This window comes from Budorcas taxicolor, chromosome X (genome assembly GCF_023091745.1).
Source record: "Budorcas taxicolor isolate Tak-1 chromosome X, Takin1.1, whole genome shotgun sequence".
Taxonomy (NCBI): Eukaryota; Metazoa; Chordata; class Mammalia; order Artiodactyla; family Bovidae; genus Budorcas; species Budorcas taxicolor.
The window spans coordinates 44800144-44817689 of NC_068935.1; the positions used below are offsets into that span (position 1 = coordinate 44800144).

At 37.5% G+C, this 17546-nt stretch overlaps 1 protein-coding gene across 1 annotated transcript in view; it reads left to right on the forward strand.

The window, feature by feature from the left end:
• LOC128070287 (transmembrane 9 superfamily member 2-like) overlaps nucleotides 1-17546 on the forward strand; it is an 82744-nt gene that overhangs the window by 44838 nt on the left and 20360 nt on the right. The window contains exons 11-15 of the mRNA XM_052663592.1: nucleotides 781-900; nucleotides 1094-1151; nucleotides 11889-12048; nucleotides 13842-13990; nucleotides 16437-16548. Of these exons, the coding sequence (XP_052519552.1) occupies nucleotides 781-900; nucleotides 1094-1151; nucleotides 11889-12048; nucleotides 13842-13990; nucleotides 16437-16548 (599 nt within the window). The remainder of the gene's footprint in view (nucleotides 1-780; nucleotides 901-1093; nucleotides 1152-11888; nucleotides 12049-13841; nucleotides 13991-16436; nucleotides 16549-17546) is intronic.

A 17546-nucleotide genomic window follows, 5' to 3' on the forward strand; every position in this document is an offset into this window, starting at 1 on the left:
ATATGTTCCTATATCAAGGACCTTTCATAGTTTCTTCAGTTCTGAATAACTTATTGTAATGTCCAATATACATGTTCCTTGCTTTGCATGTGGGTAGATCATATTTTAGCTGGGCTCAGGGAATTATAATTCAGAGATTAGGATTTTGAAATGCTAAGGCAAGCCCAAGTGCTGGTCTTGAAATGTGTAAATGAAGTGGCATCGTTAGTAGGCTTACAATGGCTGATGAACTCTCTCTGCCTTCATTATCAACCAAGAGTAGAGTTAGTCAGTTTTTGATAACCAGAGTGGGGATTTTCACAAACAAAGCTTCTGTAAACAAATGGCTTTTGGGGTGTTTCAGATGTCAGTGATAACCTCTAAACTTAGCTTTTAAAGTTATGTTTTCCTGAGACCAAGTCTCACTGTGATGTTTTTCCCCCCTTACCTTGAATAAAAGGAAACAGAAGGAAATTTTTGTGGGGAAAAATGATTTGCTCTTTAGGGAGTGGCTACTGGAGTAGGGAAAGGGAAGATCTCTTTGATTTAAAATAATATAATTAATGATTTAAACAAGGAGGTTAAAGACTAAATTGAAAACACAGTTTGCCTTGTATGGGATCAGACTTTTCATTAAGAACAGATTGTCAAAAAATTAGCTAAGTAAGTAACATCAGAGAATTTCCCTGTATGCTGTTTCATAAAAATGTCTTAATAAGGTGTCTTTAATATATTATAAAGCCTTTTGTGTTTTGAGGCTATTATTGTCACTGGTTTGATATTTCTTCTTTGTGCTTTTAGTTCTTGCCTGCCTTGGTTTCCTTTCTCCTGCTAATCGTGGTGCTTTAATGACCTGTTCTGTTGTGTTATGGGTCCTTATGGGAGCATTTGCTGGATACGTGTCTGCTAAGGTGTACAAGTGTAAGCATTACTATTATTATTCCAAGTTGGTGTGTTAAATATAGAAATTAAAAAGCTTGAAAATTAAAAAAAATTGCATCAGGAATTTTAGCTGACCTAACCAAATATAATTGTGTCTTCATTCCTGTAAAATATTTGTAAAGAGGACTAAATCTAGTTGCTCTAGTAATTATTCTGTCCTTTACTTCCTCAGCATTTAGAGGTCTGAAGTGGAAGACAAATTTCTTGCTGACGGCACTGCTGTGTCCTGGGTTAGTATCTCATGTTCTCTTTTCTCTACACAATTATAATCTTTCTTATACTTACCTTGGAAAAATTATCGTACATAATAATGAAGAGTAGAATGGAGGTGAGTGACCACTGTTTTTTCTGTGGCTGCAGCATTCTTTTCTTGATATATTTGCATTCTTTTCATCTTTTTGTACATCTTAACCCTTAGTACAAAGAGATGGTGATGGTGCTGCAGTATTCAATTTTGATCTTTGTTTTTGAAGCAGGTTTTATAAATGCTCATCTCAGTTATGCATCTTGCCTTATATATCATGTTAGAGTGGCAGCTTATATACCACATTGTGTTATTCTTCTTGTCTCTGCCTTCTGTGATTATTTCTTCCTGTCTCACCTAGTTACTGCAGTGTCATTAGTGACTGCAGACCGTGGGCAGAGTCATGGTCAGAGAGAGAGTCAGGGTGGTGCTGCACAGTGACTCTTAGGGAGCTCATCTGGTCCCCTAATTCTGAAGATGCAGAATCAGCATGTTCAAGGTCATACGTGAAGTCAGTAATGGAGCTCAGGCTATATATTGGCTTGGCCAAAAAGTTAATTTGGGTTTTTCCATCTTATGGAAAAGCCTGAGTGAACTTTTTGGCTAACCCAATATCCCTGACCAGTGCTTTTCCCATAATGCCTCACCAATAAGGTGCTGACTCATTTTGAGTTTTATCTTCAAATTTTTTAATACATTTTATCTTAGTCAGCTCAGGCTACCATAACAGAATACCATAGACTGGGTGGCTTAAACAACAGCTATTTATTTTCTCACAGTTCTGGAAGCTGGGAAGCCCAAGATCAGGGCATCAACAGGAGATAGGGTCCTGGTGAGTGCTCTCTTCTTAGTCGCTGATGGCTGCCATCTTGATGCATCCTTACATGGCAGAGGAAAAGAGAGACACTGAACTCTACAGCATCTCTTCTTGTAAGGGCACTAATGCCATCATGAAGGCTGCCCCCTCATGACCTCATCTAAACCTAATCCCTCTCCCAAGGCCCCATTTCCAAACACCATCACATTAGAGATTAGGGTTCTTAAAAAAAATTATTTTGTTTTGGGGTATGTGTGATTAACAATGTTGTGATAGTTTCAGCTGAACTGTGAAGGAACTCAACCATATATATATATGTATCCATTCTCCCTCAAACTCCCCTCCCATTCAGACTGCCACATGACATTGAGCAGAGTAGGGATTAGGATTTTAATATAAGAATTTTGGGGGAAACAATTCAATCCATAGCATGTTTCATTAAAAAAAAATTCCTTGATATGTTTCCGGAGGACGGTTTTTTTTTTTTTTTTTTTTTTAGAAAATGTCATGGATTATATCTTAATTGTTACACAGAACTTTAAAAAAATTGTGGTTTTTGGCTGCACTGGGACTTCATTGCTGCATGGCTTTCTCTAATTGTGGTGCACAGACTTCTCACTGTGGTGTTTCTTCTGTTGTGGAGCACAGACTCTAGGCGCGTGGGCTCAAAAGTTGTGCCTCATGGGGTTAGTTGCTCCATGGTATGTGAAATCTTCCCAGATTAGGGATCAAAGCCATATCCCCTGCATTGGCAGGCGGATTCCCAATCACCGAACCACCAGGGAAGTCCTGTTTTATGGTAATTTAATTTCCATTTGTTGTAAAATTCCCATGTCCTTAGTGCTAGAAGTGTGTCACAATAACGCATATATGTGTGCTCAGTCACTCAGTTGTGTCCGACTCTGTGACTCTATGGACTGTAGCCCACCAGACTTCGCTGTCCATAGGATTTCCCAGGCAAGAATACTGGAGTGGGTAGCCATTTCCTCCTCCAGGGGATCTTCCCGACCCAGGGATCAAAACTGCGTCTCCTGCATCACCTCTCCTGCATCACCTGTGTGGGAGGCAGATTCTTTACCACTGAGCCACCTGGGAAGCCCCGTCACAATGGTGGAAATTCTATAATGGCAGTTATACATAATAAATTCAGTTGCATTGTATACTAATTAGTGACAAAATGAGAGCAAATGCTCTGTGACTGAGTATAAAGCCATCATCAGTGCAATGCAGTGATAGATGATACATTCAGCAGACTCATAATGTTTTATCTACATGTGGCTTTTCCCCTCAACTCCAGGGAAAGGCTTGAATATTCCAAGTTTGCACATCAAATACATGTACCACAGAGTTTTTGATTTATTTAAAATAAGGACAATGCACTCCTCTCCCCCTTGCCACCTTGAATAGAGCCATCTGCTTTTTTCTGTAACTCTTTTCAGGGGAACTAGAATGGGTGGTCTTTCCTGAGCTTTAACACCTTTATGTAAGAAAGCAATGTCCTTGACAATATTTCAAGTATTTGTTGCTTCAAGTTCAAGACTCAGATGAATCTGAAATTGAGTAACTTTGGCACAAAAGTGCCATTGTGCAAAAGTCATTATACTGGATTGTAATACAAGGGATATTGCGAGCAAGAACTAGTCAATAAACCATCTACTATTCTCTTCATTATTTAGTTACTCATTCAACTTATTTATTGTATTTTTGAAAATTTTTTTTACTATATTTAAAGCATTATGCTAGGCACTGGAGAGGAAATAAATGTAAATCTCTCCTGAAACTGCCTTCATGGCTTCAGATGAATAATAATGGCTTATTTTTCATCAGACAGATGTTCCATCTCATTGTAAAAAGAAGTTACGTCATTAGAATAGAAAATTTAAAAGAATTAGAATATGCTGTGTCACTAAGCTTGATTAACTAAATTGAACAATTAATGTCTGGAAATGAATTAGCATTTTCAGTGCACTATGAGCTGTTTTTATCTTGTTTTCTATGGGATCAATTTTGAAGAATGTTTTAGACAGAAAAATTTAAAAATTCGAGTGGAAGTCTGTAAAAACATGGCTCAGGGTTACAGGGACTATGAAATGGTTCAGTATCAAACCACAGTTTTATGAAAATATATATTTTTTTAATTTGAAAAGCAGCTGTTAACAGTAGTTGTCCCCTAGGTGGGTTGCTGCATGGCTGGGGGACAGTGTGAAGGAGACTGTTTTATACTTATTTTCACTGTTTCTCTGTGTTTCCTTTTACTTTTCACATTGTATACCATATACATGTATTCAGTTCAGTTCAGTTTAGTTCAGTCTCTCAGTCATGTCCGACTCTTTGTGACCCCATGAATCACAGCACGCCAGGCCTCCCTGTCCATCACCATCTCCCAGAGTTCACTCAAACTCATGTCCATCGAGTCGGTGATGCCATCCAGCCATCTCATCCTCTGTTGTCCCCTTCTCCTCCTGCCCCCAACCCCTCCCAGCATCAGAGTCTTTTCCAATGAGTCAACTCTTTGCATGAGGTGGCCAAAGTATTGGAGTTTCAGCTTTAGCATCTTTCCTTCCAAAGAAATCCCAGGGCTGATCTCCTTCAGAATGGACTGGTTGGATCTCCTTGCAGTCCAAGGGACTCTCAAGAGTCTTCTCCAGCACCACAGTTCAAAAGCATCAATTCTTCGGCGCTCAGCTTTCTTCACAGTCCAACTCTCACATCCATACATGACCACTGGGAAAACCATAGCCTTGACTAGACGGACCTTTGTTGGCAAAGTAATGTCTCTGCTTTTCAATATTCTATCTAGGTTGGTCATAACTTTTCTTCCAAGGAGCAAGCATCTTTTAATTTCATGGCTGCAGTTACCATCTGCAGTGATTTTGGAGCCCAAAAAAATAAAGTCTGACACTGTTTCCACTGTTTCCCCATGTATTTCCCATGAAGTGATGGGACCAGATGCCATGATCTTCATTTTCTGGATGTTGAGCTTTGAGCCAACTTTTTCACTCTCCTCTTTCACTTTCATCAAGAGGCTTTTTAGCTCCTCTTCACTTCCTGCCATAAGGCTGGTGTTATCTGCATATCTGAAGTTATTGATATTTCTCCTGGCAATCTTGATTCTAGCTTGTGCTTCTTCCAGCCCAGTATTTCTCATGATGTACTCTGCATATAAGTTAAATAAGCAGGGTGACAATATACAGCCTTGACGTACTCCTTTTCCTATTTGGAACCAGTCTGTTGTTGCATGTCCAGTTCTAACTGTTGCTTCCTGACCTCCATTTAGGTTTCTCAAGAGGCAGGTCAGGTGGTCTGGTATTCTCATCTCTTTCAGAATTTTCCACAGTTTATTGTCATCCACACAGTCAAAGGCTTTGGCATAGTCAATAAAGCAGAAATAGATGTTTTCCTGGAACTCTCTTGCTTTCTCAATGATCCAGTGGATGTTGGCAATTTGATCTCTGGTTCCTCTACCTTTTCTAAAACCAACTTGAGCATCTAGAAGTTCACAGTTCACGTACTGCTGAAGCCTGGCTTGGAGAATTTTGAGCATTACTTTACTAGCGTGTGAGATGAGTGCAATTGTGCAGTAGTTTGAGCATTCTTTGGCATTGCTTTTCTTTGGAATTGGAATGAAAACGGACCTTTTCCAGTCCTGTGGCCACTGCTGAGTTTTCCAAATGTGCTGGCATATTGAGTGCAGCACTTTCACAGGATCATCTTTCAGGATTTGAAATAGTTCAACTGGAATTCCATCCCCTCCACTAGCTTTGTTCATAGTGATGCTTTCTAAGGCCCACTTGACTTCACATTCCAGGATGTCTGGCTCTAGGTGAGTGATCATACCATTGTGATTATCAAGAGGTTTAGGGGCTTTCTTAGGTAGATGAGAGGGAGAATCTTAAGGTACTGGGATTCTTATTTGTTAAAATGTGTAAAGTTGAAAGAGAGTTTCAGTGCCTCATGGTATGGACGTGGACAATGTAAAAATGGTTTTGAATTTAAATGGAGAAGCAGTTCAATTAATGAGCATACACTTCCTAAGATAAATTTAAAAGAGTAAAATTATTAAATGATGTCATTTTGCTGCATGTAGCCCCAAAAGTGGTAGGTAAGAAAGGGAAGAGTCAGCAGAGGTTGATGGGCATGTACCCAAACTTTAAAATTAGAAGAAGGAAGGTTGAATTTAGTACTCAGTATTAGCTAAGTGACTTTGGATAAGTCCTATAACCTTTCTGATTGTCCATTTCCTTGTGTGTAATGCTTGTGTCACAGAGTCATTTAGAAAAGTAAATGAGCTAATGGGTTGTGAAATTGTTTTGTGAACTACAAAGCGTTTTTGGTCACTCTCTTCTTCTGTGTTCGTGCTGTTTTATATCTATTATCTGCTATAGTATTTCCTATGTTGTAACTTGTTTATCTCTGTCCCCCACTAGACTGAGCTTTTTCAGAGCAAGGATTTTTGTTTTATTTATCTTGGAACACCAGAGCCTAACTCTTAGGTACTCAATAACTGTTCGATGAATGTGTGAATAAATGTTTCAAGTAGGAGATGGGCCCAGGTGACCTCTTAAGTTTCCTTCTAGTTTTGCTATTTAAGATTCTATGAAAAGGTCTAGAAATAATTAGACATCAACAAAGGAAGAAATACTTAGAATATAAAAACATGAAATGGAAGGACAGTTACAGAATTGTTAAACACATATTAGCATTCTAGAGTGTACTTTCAAAAGGGAAATTGTTAAGACGGGTTAATTGAGTTTATATATAAGAAAGAAGGTTATGATTTGTCAACTGAGAAGTAATTTTTCTGGCTATGGAAAGATAACAGCTAAAATGAATCTTTCCAAAGCTAGAAAATGTGGCAGAGGAATATTGCGGCTCAACAAATTCATTAGAGCAGAAAGGTATTAAAAAAACATTTGAGGAAGTATGGTTAAATCATGGGAAACTAAACTCCCTTATTGAGAAGCCAGAAACTGATGAGACGTAAGGTGGAGGTTTTATTGTTGTACATGCTGTTGTTTGAAAGGACTGGAAGCTATGTCTCCAACAGGAGCAAAGTATGAGCCTTTAAAGAGCAGAATAGATACGCCTACTGAAAAAAGTGTTAATAGAAGAGTCTGTAAATGCGAGGAGGAAAGGTGAAGTAGAAATGGTAAAATGAAAGAATAAATGAATAAAAAAAGAATAAAAGAATAAAATGAAAGGTTTAGAAAGGACAAAATCACTTATAATGAGGGATGGGGAAGGATCCAAAACAATGATCCTAAGTAAGAAATTGAAAATAGATGGAAAATATGAAAGAAGCCTTAAAATACTAGAACTGGAATGGGCCTTGAGAGAATTTACAACTAAAGACTGAAATCAGAGATTCTCTAAACAGTAGACCTCAAAGCCTAACCTGGTGCAGCATCAAGTGGCTGTCACCACATTCCCTGGCTCTGATCTTTGGCAAAATGTTTTGGGGAGGAGAAGGTAGATGCGATAGGTCTGGTTGGTTCCTACTGTAGAGGCTTTGTTATAGCACAGTGGGATGGAGAAAGCTTGCTGTTAAAACACACACACACACACACACATCTGAGTAAGAATTCCAGCTCTGCCTCTTTTCAGCTGTTTGATCATCAGCAAATTACTATCCCTAAAAGATATTCAGAAAGAACTCTATCCATGTAACTTCTGTTTTACATTTACCTGGGTTGATCGTTAATTTTCCTTTTTTTTTTTTTTGCCTGTTCTTCATTTCTTTTTCTTTTTAAACTGCTTTCTAAGACATTTCATCAGCTTTATCTTCCAACCCTTTTACTAAGGTTTAAATTCACCTTGTCATTTTTTTAAAAAAATTGGAGTATAGTTGATTTATAGTGTGTTAGTTTCAGGTATACAAAATAGTGATTCAGTTATATGTGTATATATACATATATATATGTTCTTTTTCGAAGTTATTTCCATATAGATTATTATAAAATATTGAGTATCATTTCCTGTGCTATACAGTAGGTCCTTGCTGATTATCTATTTTATATATAGTAGTGTGTATATATGGGCTTCCCAGGTGGTGTTAGTGGTAAAGAACCTGTCTACCAATGCAGGAGACACAGGAAACATGGGTTCAATCCCTGGGTTGGGAAGATCCCCAGGAGGAGGAAATGGCAACCCACTTCACTATTCTTGCCTGGAAAAATTCCATGGACAGAGAGGCCTGGTGGGCTACATATGTTAATCTCTACCTCCTGATTTATTCCTCTCCTCGCCTTTCCTTCCCTGATAGCTGAGTTGGTAAGGCATCCACCTGCAATGCCAGAGACCCTGGTTCGATTCCTGGGTCAGGAAGACCCACTGGAGACGGGATCGGCTACCCACTCCAGTATTCTTGTGCTTCCCTGGTGGCTCAGCTGGTAAAGAATCTGCCTGCAATGTGGAGACCTGGGTTTGATTCCTGGGTTGGGAAGATCCCCTGGAGAAGGGAAAGGCTACCCACTCCAGTATTCTGGCCTAGAGAATTCCATGGACTGTATAGTCCATGGGGTCTCAAAGAGTCGGACACCACTGAGCAACTTTCACTTCACTTTCCCCTTTGATAACCATACGTTTATTTTCTATGTCTGTCTCTTTCCATTTTGTAAATAAGTTTATTTATTTATTTATTTTTAGATTTCACATACAAGTGCCTCTTATCATACTTTTAATTCCTAAGACTTATTCTAGGAAATTTCCTGGCAGTCCAGTGGTTAGGGTTCTGTGCTTCTGTTGCACGGGGCTGGATCCCTGGTCAGGGAAGCTAAGATGCCGCAAGCCTTGTGGTACAGCTGACACAAAAACAAAAACACGACAAGAACAACAGCAAGAACTCTTCTGTTTTCTCAAAAGTCTTTTAAAATTTCCTCTTCCTGTCTCATGGCTGCAATGTCTCCTTTAATTTCTTTGAGGATCTTAAATTGTCTTGGTAAAATTTTTCCCTGAGCTTCAGGAATCTTCTCTAAGGAACTAACTCTCCTGTCTTCTGCAGGGGTCGTAAAATGACGTTGTTTGGTTCTGCAGAGTTGGGGGGTGGGGGACAGAATCTGCAGGTATGTCAACATCTCAGGCTGACTTTGAACCAGTCCTTCTGGTTTTAGCTACTCCTTCATCCCTATCTGTAGAGGTACCTGGCACCACAAATTCCCAAGCCTTTTTGGAGCTCTGTGCTATAAACTGAGTTGCCTCTCAGCTTTTTTACTGATGACTTAGGATACAGGTTCGTACTCCAACTAACTCGGTTACTATTTGTCTGCTCTCTGGTTCCAAACTTTGCTGCTAATGTCTTCTCCCCTTTACAACATCCCTCCATCCTTACGCCTTTAAAAAATTCTTTTGCTATAATTGTATCAGGGTTTTGATGAGGGAGCAGAACTAAATATGCATTCAATGTGCCATCTTCAACCCAAAGTCTTTTAATTCTTCATGTCTTTTGTATCCATTCTTTACATTTTAACCATCATCACATTGTACAGATTCTTAACACTTTATATCTAGTCTCCTTGCCTCTAGTATCTCCTCCCTTAGATTTGTCCTTTGGGATGCTGTAGATTCACCTCTCCGGAAAATTGCATGGAATACCTCACAGCTTTGAGTGTAAAAACCCTTCAGTTGCTTCCTAGTGTTGACAGGATAAAGTCTATATTCCTTAACTGGACATTCAAAGCCTTCCACAATCTAACTTCTGCCCATCTTTTCAACCTCATCATTTAGGCTTTCAGAAACACTCACAGGACTTCCCTGGTGGTCCAGTAGTTAAGATTCCATGCTCCCAATGCAGGGGGCCTAGGTTCAATCCCTGATTAGGGAACTAGATCCCACATGCAGCAACTGAGACCCAGCGTAGCCAAATAAATAAATGTTAAGAAAGAGGAAGGGATGAATCCCTGTCAGAAACACTCACATCTGCACCACTGATACCCATATTTACCTGTAGCTGTGATTAAACTTGTCTGGAACATCTACAGGCATAGTAGCTGGGCTTGCCTGGTGATTTATCCATTAGACTTAGGGGTTGACCTGCTAATTTTGAATGGCTAATTTAAACACTTTGTTTTATTTTGGGGGAAAATTTAAATTATTTTATTGTAAAATTTATACAAAATAAACCATAAGCACACAGTTAAACTTTAAACAGAATTAAACCAGTCCATAAAACATTTCAAATAAAAAAGTAATAAAAACCTTATCAGCTCATTTGAAATTATTCATCTTTAGATACATCATGGTTTATTTCCTAGATTTAAAATAGTGATCTCCATTACACTTAGTTAGGCTGTAAAATATTAAATACTATTTTTAAATTATGGAAGTATAACACATTTACAGGAGACTTCGAAAATACAAAACAAAGTTATATGTAGTTCCACTATATATCACAATTATTTTTTAAGTAGATAAATTAAGATTTTTAGGGGAAGTTTCAAAATCAAACTCTAAAACATTAATAGAATGAATAGACAGAAAAGTAGAAGGACATAGTAGACCTGAAAAGCACTATGAACCAATCCAACATAATTAAGATTTATACAGTTTTCACACAGCAGCAGGACACAAATACTATTCAAGTTCCATAGACTATAAGCCAGGAGACACTGGAACATATCCAGGGACATAAATGCGAAAATTTCATGGTCTAAAGGTATTGAAATCATGCAGAGAAAAAACAGATTCTTATACTCAAGGATTAACAAATATTTGCAAATTGATCACCAAAATCTTTGTCAACAAAATTGTAAATCCAGAGTACAAAAATCTACTTGAAATAATCTAACCAAATACTAAATTACTTAAATGAGACTCAGTTTCTGAGGTGTGGTATCAAGAGGAAAAAAATCTTATTTACATACAAGGCTGTATACACAAGTAGGTTTTTGTCAATATACATTAGAAATTTTTTTATTGAAATATAGTTGAATTACAGTGTTGTGTTAATTTCTGTTGTACAGCAAAGTAATTCAGTCACACACACACACACAGGTTTGGCCGAAAAGTTTGTTCAGATTTTTCCATAACATCTTAAATTCTTTTCATATTCTTTTTCCATTATGGTTATCACAGGATATTGAATATAGTCCTCTGTGCTATACAGTAGGACCTTGTTGTTTATTCATTCTGTGTATACCAGTTTGCATCTGCTAATCCCCAAACTCCCACTCCTACCGTCTCTCACCCCCACTTTGGCAAATATACTCTTTAAAAACAAATCAAACTGGCCACCATTCCCCAAAATGCTTCTTACACTTTGCTGGAATTTAAAAGGACTTTTAATAACTTTGAGCCCTATCTGCACTACATGTGAAACAGCTTTTAAGATTTCTCTACCTCCTGTACTGAAGGTCAAAAAAAAGCTGAAAATGTCTGCATGATAGTAAATATTTCCCCCACCACTTAGAGTTATTAATAGAAATTGTATGGCAGAATCTTTGTTAGGAAGGCGCTGAAAAAAAAAAAAAAAGAAATGTGTAAGATAATTTTTAATGAACTTCCTTACAGGAAATCATAAAACTCTTGATTTTAAATGAATACTTGTTTGACAAGAAGCTTCATATAGCCCATTTCAGTCTAGTATTCTAAAATCTGTTTTTAATATATGTATTTTCTTAATTGTGTTTACTCTATTACATATTGGTTTTCAATGTTATATTATTCCACACCGTATTTATTTTCTTCTAGGCTCTTGAGCTGCAAAGATGAGTGAGATGTAGAAATTATGTCCTGTAATAAATTGCTGTCTTGTTATATATATGGTATTGAGTTTAAGCTCCAACTCAATAACTGGGTTTACACAGAATGATTTAATATTCTTCTAGGGTTTAATGTTCTAACATTCATATCAAGTATGTTTATAACATTTTCCTGAAATTGTAACATTTTCTGATGGTTTTTCTCCCTTAGTGTGGTCTTTGTTGACATCTTCATCATGAATTTAATTCTTTGGATTGAAGGGTCATCATCTGCTATCTCATTTGGTACCTTGATAGGAATCCTTGCATTGTGGTTTGGAATTTCAGTGCCATTAACATTTTTGGGTGCATACATTGGAAGTTTCCAAAAGGTAAACTTTTAAAATACTGCTTTTGACCATTGAATGATGTCTGAAATAATACCTCAGTGTGAATAGACTATACAGGAAATGGAAGATGTACCATTGGAGAAAATGACAAAGAATAATCATTTAGGGATAAAAGATTTTTACAAACTTTAAATGAAAGACAGTAACACTTTATTTTTTTTATTTTTTATTTTTTCCTTGGGTCAAACCTTTTATTGTTTTTATTTTTATTTATTTATTTATTTTTCATTATTTTAATTTTTATTTTTACTTTATTTTACTTTACAAAATTGTATTGGTTTTGCCATACATTGACATGAATCCACCACGGGTGTACATGCGATCCCAAACCTGAACCCCCCTCCAATCTCCCTCCCCACAACATCCCTCTGGGTCATCCCTGTGCACCTGTATTTCATATTTTATGGGTTGTTTATATTTCCCTCTCTCTCTGATGGGCAAAATTTAAAAGATATATTATAGGGAGGCTGACTTTAAGAAAGTCAGAAAAATGATGAGATTATATAGTTGGGGGAAGAAAGCCAAGATACAATCCAAGAAATGGGTTCTGTTGACGGATTTTTTTTTTTCTTTTTTGTTATGGTTTAGCCCAGGATATTGAATATAGTTCCCTGTGTTATACAGTAGGACCTTGTTGTTTATCCATTCGCTGTGTAATAGTTTGTATCTTCTCACCTGGTTTACAGATTTAAAGATAGCCTATTCAACATATAGGGAAAAGGAACAGAATACCAAAAAGACTAAATGAGGCCACACTACAAAAGGGTTGTATTATGAGGACATAGTGTGAATTTGCCGGAGAAGGCAATGGCACCCCACTCCAGTACTCCTGCCTGGAAAATCCCATGGATGGAGGAGCCTGGAAGGCTGCAGTCCATGGGGTCGCTGAGGGTTGGACACGACTGAGCAACTTCACTTTCACTTTTCACTTTCATGCATTGGAGAAGGAAATGGCAGCCCACTCCAGTGTTCTTGCCTGGAGAATCCCAGGGACGGGGGAGCCTGGTGGACTGCTGTCTATGGGGTCACAGAGTCGGACACAACTGAAGTGACTTAGCAGCAGCAGCAGCAGCAGCAGCGTGAATTTGCATGGGAGAAGTCAGACAAGACAAAACAGGAAGTGGAGTTCCACATAGAGCAGAAAAAGAAAAATTTCTGAAAACTATTGACAAATTTTCAGAGATAAATTATTAGACAAATTCTAAGAGAGAATTTTTTGACGTCATATATTATTTTACATTGAAACAGTCACTAGTAAGTTTTGTCCAATATCTCCCTTGAAATGTGTAAGGAAAGATAAGCATCCTTATTGTTTAGCTGTGTCCTATCGAATATGGTGGCCACTCAACAACTATGGTTTTTGAGTACTTGGAATGTGGCTAGTCTGAATTACGTGCTATAAGTGTAAAATACACACTGGTTTTCAACCACTTAGAACAACAACAACAAGAAGAATGTAAAATATCTTGATTAATAATTTTATATTGGTCACAAATGTAAATGATACTATTTGGGCATGTTAGATCATTAGATCAAATAAAATATATCAATAAGTTGATTCCACCTTTTTAAAATGCACCTACTAAGAAACTGGATACTTACTGCATTTGTGGCTTGCATCATAGTATTTCTATTGCACAGCATTGGTCTAGCCTTTGCCCATATAACTGCTCTTGAAAATGTTCAGATTCAAGATTGTGTATTGTGATGCTGTCTGTATAAATTTACTTCAGGTTTATTTCATTCTGATTTTCACTTGATTTATTTTCGAGCAGTTTGACTATCCGGTTAGTACAAACCAGATTCCTCGTCATATTCCTCACCAGGATTTCATTAGAAGACCACTTTTTAGTATCATCATCGGTGGCGTTTTACCTTTTGGTTGTATTTTTATCCAACTATTTTTTATTCTAAATAGCATTTGGTGAGTATCATATCTTCTTTTTAGCTTATTTGTTTTTTAATTGAAGGATAATTGTTTACAGAATTTTGTTGTTTTCTGTCAAGCATCAACATGAATCAGCCATAGGTATTCATATCTTCTTAATCTCCAAAATATTAATTTTTAATAAATTAATTTTCCTATATGTCGAGGTCGAATTCTGGTATAGTAAGACTTCATGTACTACCCTGTTTTATCCAGGGAATAGCAATCTGACCCAAGGGAATTTCCTAGGAAACTAAGACTTAACTTACATTTTAAAGCCACTTTTGGATGGAAATGTCTATAAAGGTTTCCTTTTTGAAAATTAATAGCCTCTTTTTAATCCTTTCCAGGTGACTTAGAAAAGTTGGTCTCAAACCATACTTCTCTGAGACTTTGCAGGGGGTTGAGTGGAGGTGTCCCTTGGAGGGAGGTACCTAAAGATGGAATAGAAAGCTCTGATTTGTATCTGTTTTCCATACTGGCCTCCCATGCAAGATTTCATTTATTTTCTCTGCTAAAAATAACATGAATAACACTGATTTGGGGTCTTCATCTGTACTGAGCTATAAGTAATGGTTTTCTATCTTCCTTTCTGTCAACTGTTAGTTGTGCTGTCAGATGCCTTTTCCTTATAGCCTTCCTCTTTTTATCTGCTACTTTTAATCTGTTGTCATTTAAGAATCCTAATAACCAATATGGAGCTTCCCAGGTAGCTCAGTTGTAAAGAATCCGCCTGCCAATGCAGGAGGTGTAGGAACCTCAGGTTTGATTCCTGGATCAGGAAGATCCCCCTAGAGGAGGAAATGGCAACCCACTCCAGTATTCTTGCCTGGAGAACCTCATGGGTAGAGGAGCCTGGTGGGCTACAGTCCAAGGGGTCGCAAAGAGCTGGACACAACTGAGCACACACGCACCAATAACCAATATAGAAATGCATGTGAAGTAAGAACCAGTGCTCTCTGATTAAAGTGCTACAGTTTTAGTGCCCCTGCTTTGTGACAGCTATTTCAGTTGCTCCAAGTCCCTTTTTTTTTTCTTACTTCCTGATTTTTGACAGCATTTTGGTTTTGGAAGCTGCCAAGTGGGATTTACTCTGGAGGAATTTTTAGATTGTGAAAATGCACAATAAAATAAAATGCAGTCACCAATTGTGCATGTTTATAATACTTTGTCCCAAAAGAATCTTCTAGACAAAGCTTTGATGTCCTAGGAAATTAGGTTTAATCATAGACATTAATTGCCCACCTTTTATAAACAGCACTGTGTCAAAGTTGTTTGAAAGATAAGCAGTAAAATCTGTTACCTTGTCAGCAACTAAATATTTAACATGCTGTAAAATAGATTATAGTAACCAAATTTTGCAGATGTTTTTGATGGGAAAGTATTTTTAAAGCAAAACTGAAAGATTATTTGAAGTGTTAGTTGCTCAGTCGTGTCCGACCCTCTTTGTGACCCCATGGGCTGTGGCCCACCAGGCTCCTCTGTCCATGGAATTCTCCAGGCAAGAATACTGGAGTGAGTTGCCATGCCTTTATTCAAGAGATCTTCCTGACCCAGGGATTGAACCTGGGTCTCTCATATTGCAGGCAGATTCTTTACTGTTTGAGCCAAGATTCTTTAGATGATTTAATTTTTGTTTCAATGAGAAACCAGGGTGCTTGTTGTGTACAACTTTGTATATATTTATGAACTCTAGAGATGATTCTTCCCAACCCCCATCCTTCATCCTCACCCCCAGGTGTATATTTTACATGAGGTTTTAAAATGGAATATTGATCAGTTCACCAGTTTCTTCTCTTCAATAGGATTTTTGAAATGTCTATTTCTTATCCCAATTTAGTCAGCTTGCTCTATAATAATGAAAGGAATTACTTCATTCCTTTGAAGTTTGGCCTAAATGTAATCTACACACTGATATTTTTAAAGATGCGTTTCAAAGTAGATTTAATAGAATTATGTGTGTTGTGCTATAAAGACCAATTTGGAGAAGCTACCTGTTAATAGACCTCCAAAGACAAAATTTGATTCTGTGGTTTTCTGTTGTATAATATAGTCGCTGGTATTTATGCCATTTGCTGGTATTTATGCCATTTCCGTTTCTAAAGAGAAAACATGTTTTCAAATGTGTATAGAGAAAATTGATGGGTTTCAAGTGAAAACTAAATTATAGGAGCAGACAAATATTAGTGAGTAGCAATACTGTTTCTGATGAGAGAGAATATGGCCAAATTCTGAAGCTGTGTAGGTGAGGGAATATACATATATATTTGATACTACATGGATACTACATGAATTTGATGATATTACATGAATAGATGAAGTCTGGAATGAAAATCTCAAGGTGAGAAAAGTGTGTGACAGTTTACTGTTTAGAGTTGGGTGGATCTTTCTGTGTGTATCCTTAAGTTAAAGCTTATTTTAAAATTGTCATTTTTCTTTTCAGGTCTCATCAGATGTACATCATGTTTGGCTTCCTTTTCTTAGTCTTTATAATTCTTCTGATTACTTGTTCTGAAGCTACCATTCTGCTGTGTTATTTTCACTTGTGTTCTGAGGTAAAGACATAAGAAACTAACACATCTGAAGCTTTCTAAACTTGCATTATTAGAATTAGAAGTCTGTTGAGAAAGGGATTAAACTAAGTGTTAACTACATGGTTTCTACAACTTGAGATCACTTTTATATTGTGTTTTCCCTAATGACACATTTTGATTTTGATGCAGCTATCAAGTTAATGCTTTTTTAAAAAATTCATTTATTTTAGTTGGACGCTAATTACTTTACAATATTGTAGTGGTTTTTGCCATACATTGATATGAATCAGCCATGGGTTTACATGTGTTCCCCATACTGAACCCCCCTCCTACCTCCCTCCCCATCCCATCCCTCTGGGTCATCCCAATGCACCAGCCCTGAGCGCCCTGTCTCATGCATCGAACCTGGACTGGTGATCTGTTTCATATACGATAATATACATGTTTCAATGCTATTCTCTCAGATCTTCCCACCCTCACCTTCTCCCACAGAGTCCAGAAGACTGTTCTATACATCTGCGTCTCTTTTGCTGTCTCGCATATAGGGTTATATATGCTGTCTCGGATATACCATCTTTCTAAATTCCATATATTTGTGCTAGTATACTGTATTGGTGTTTTTCTTTCTGACTTACTTCACTCTGTATAATAGGCTCTAGTTTCATCCACCTCATTAGAACTGATTCAAATGCATTCTTTTTAATGGCTGAGTAATATTCCATTATGTATATGTACCACAGCTTTCTTATCCATTCATCTGCTGATGGATATCTAGGTTGCTTCCATGTCCTGGCTATTATAAACAGTGCTGCAATGAACATTAGGGTACATGTGTCTCTTTCAATTCTGGTTTCCTCGGTGTGTATGCCCAGCAGTGGGATTGCTGGGTCGTATGGCAGTTCTATTTCCAGTTTTTTAAGGAATCTCCACACTGTTCTCCATAGTGGCTGTACTAGTTTGCATTCCCACCAACAGTGTAAGAGGGTTCCCTTTCTCCACACCCTCTCCAGCATTTATTG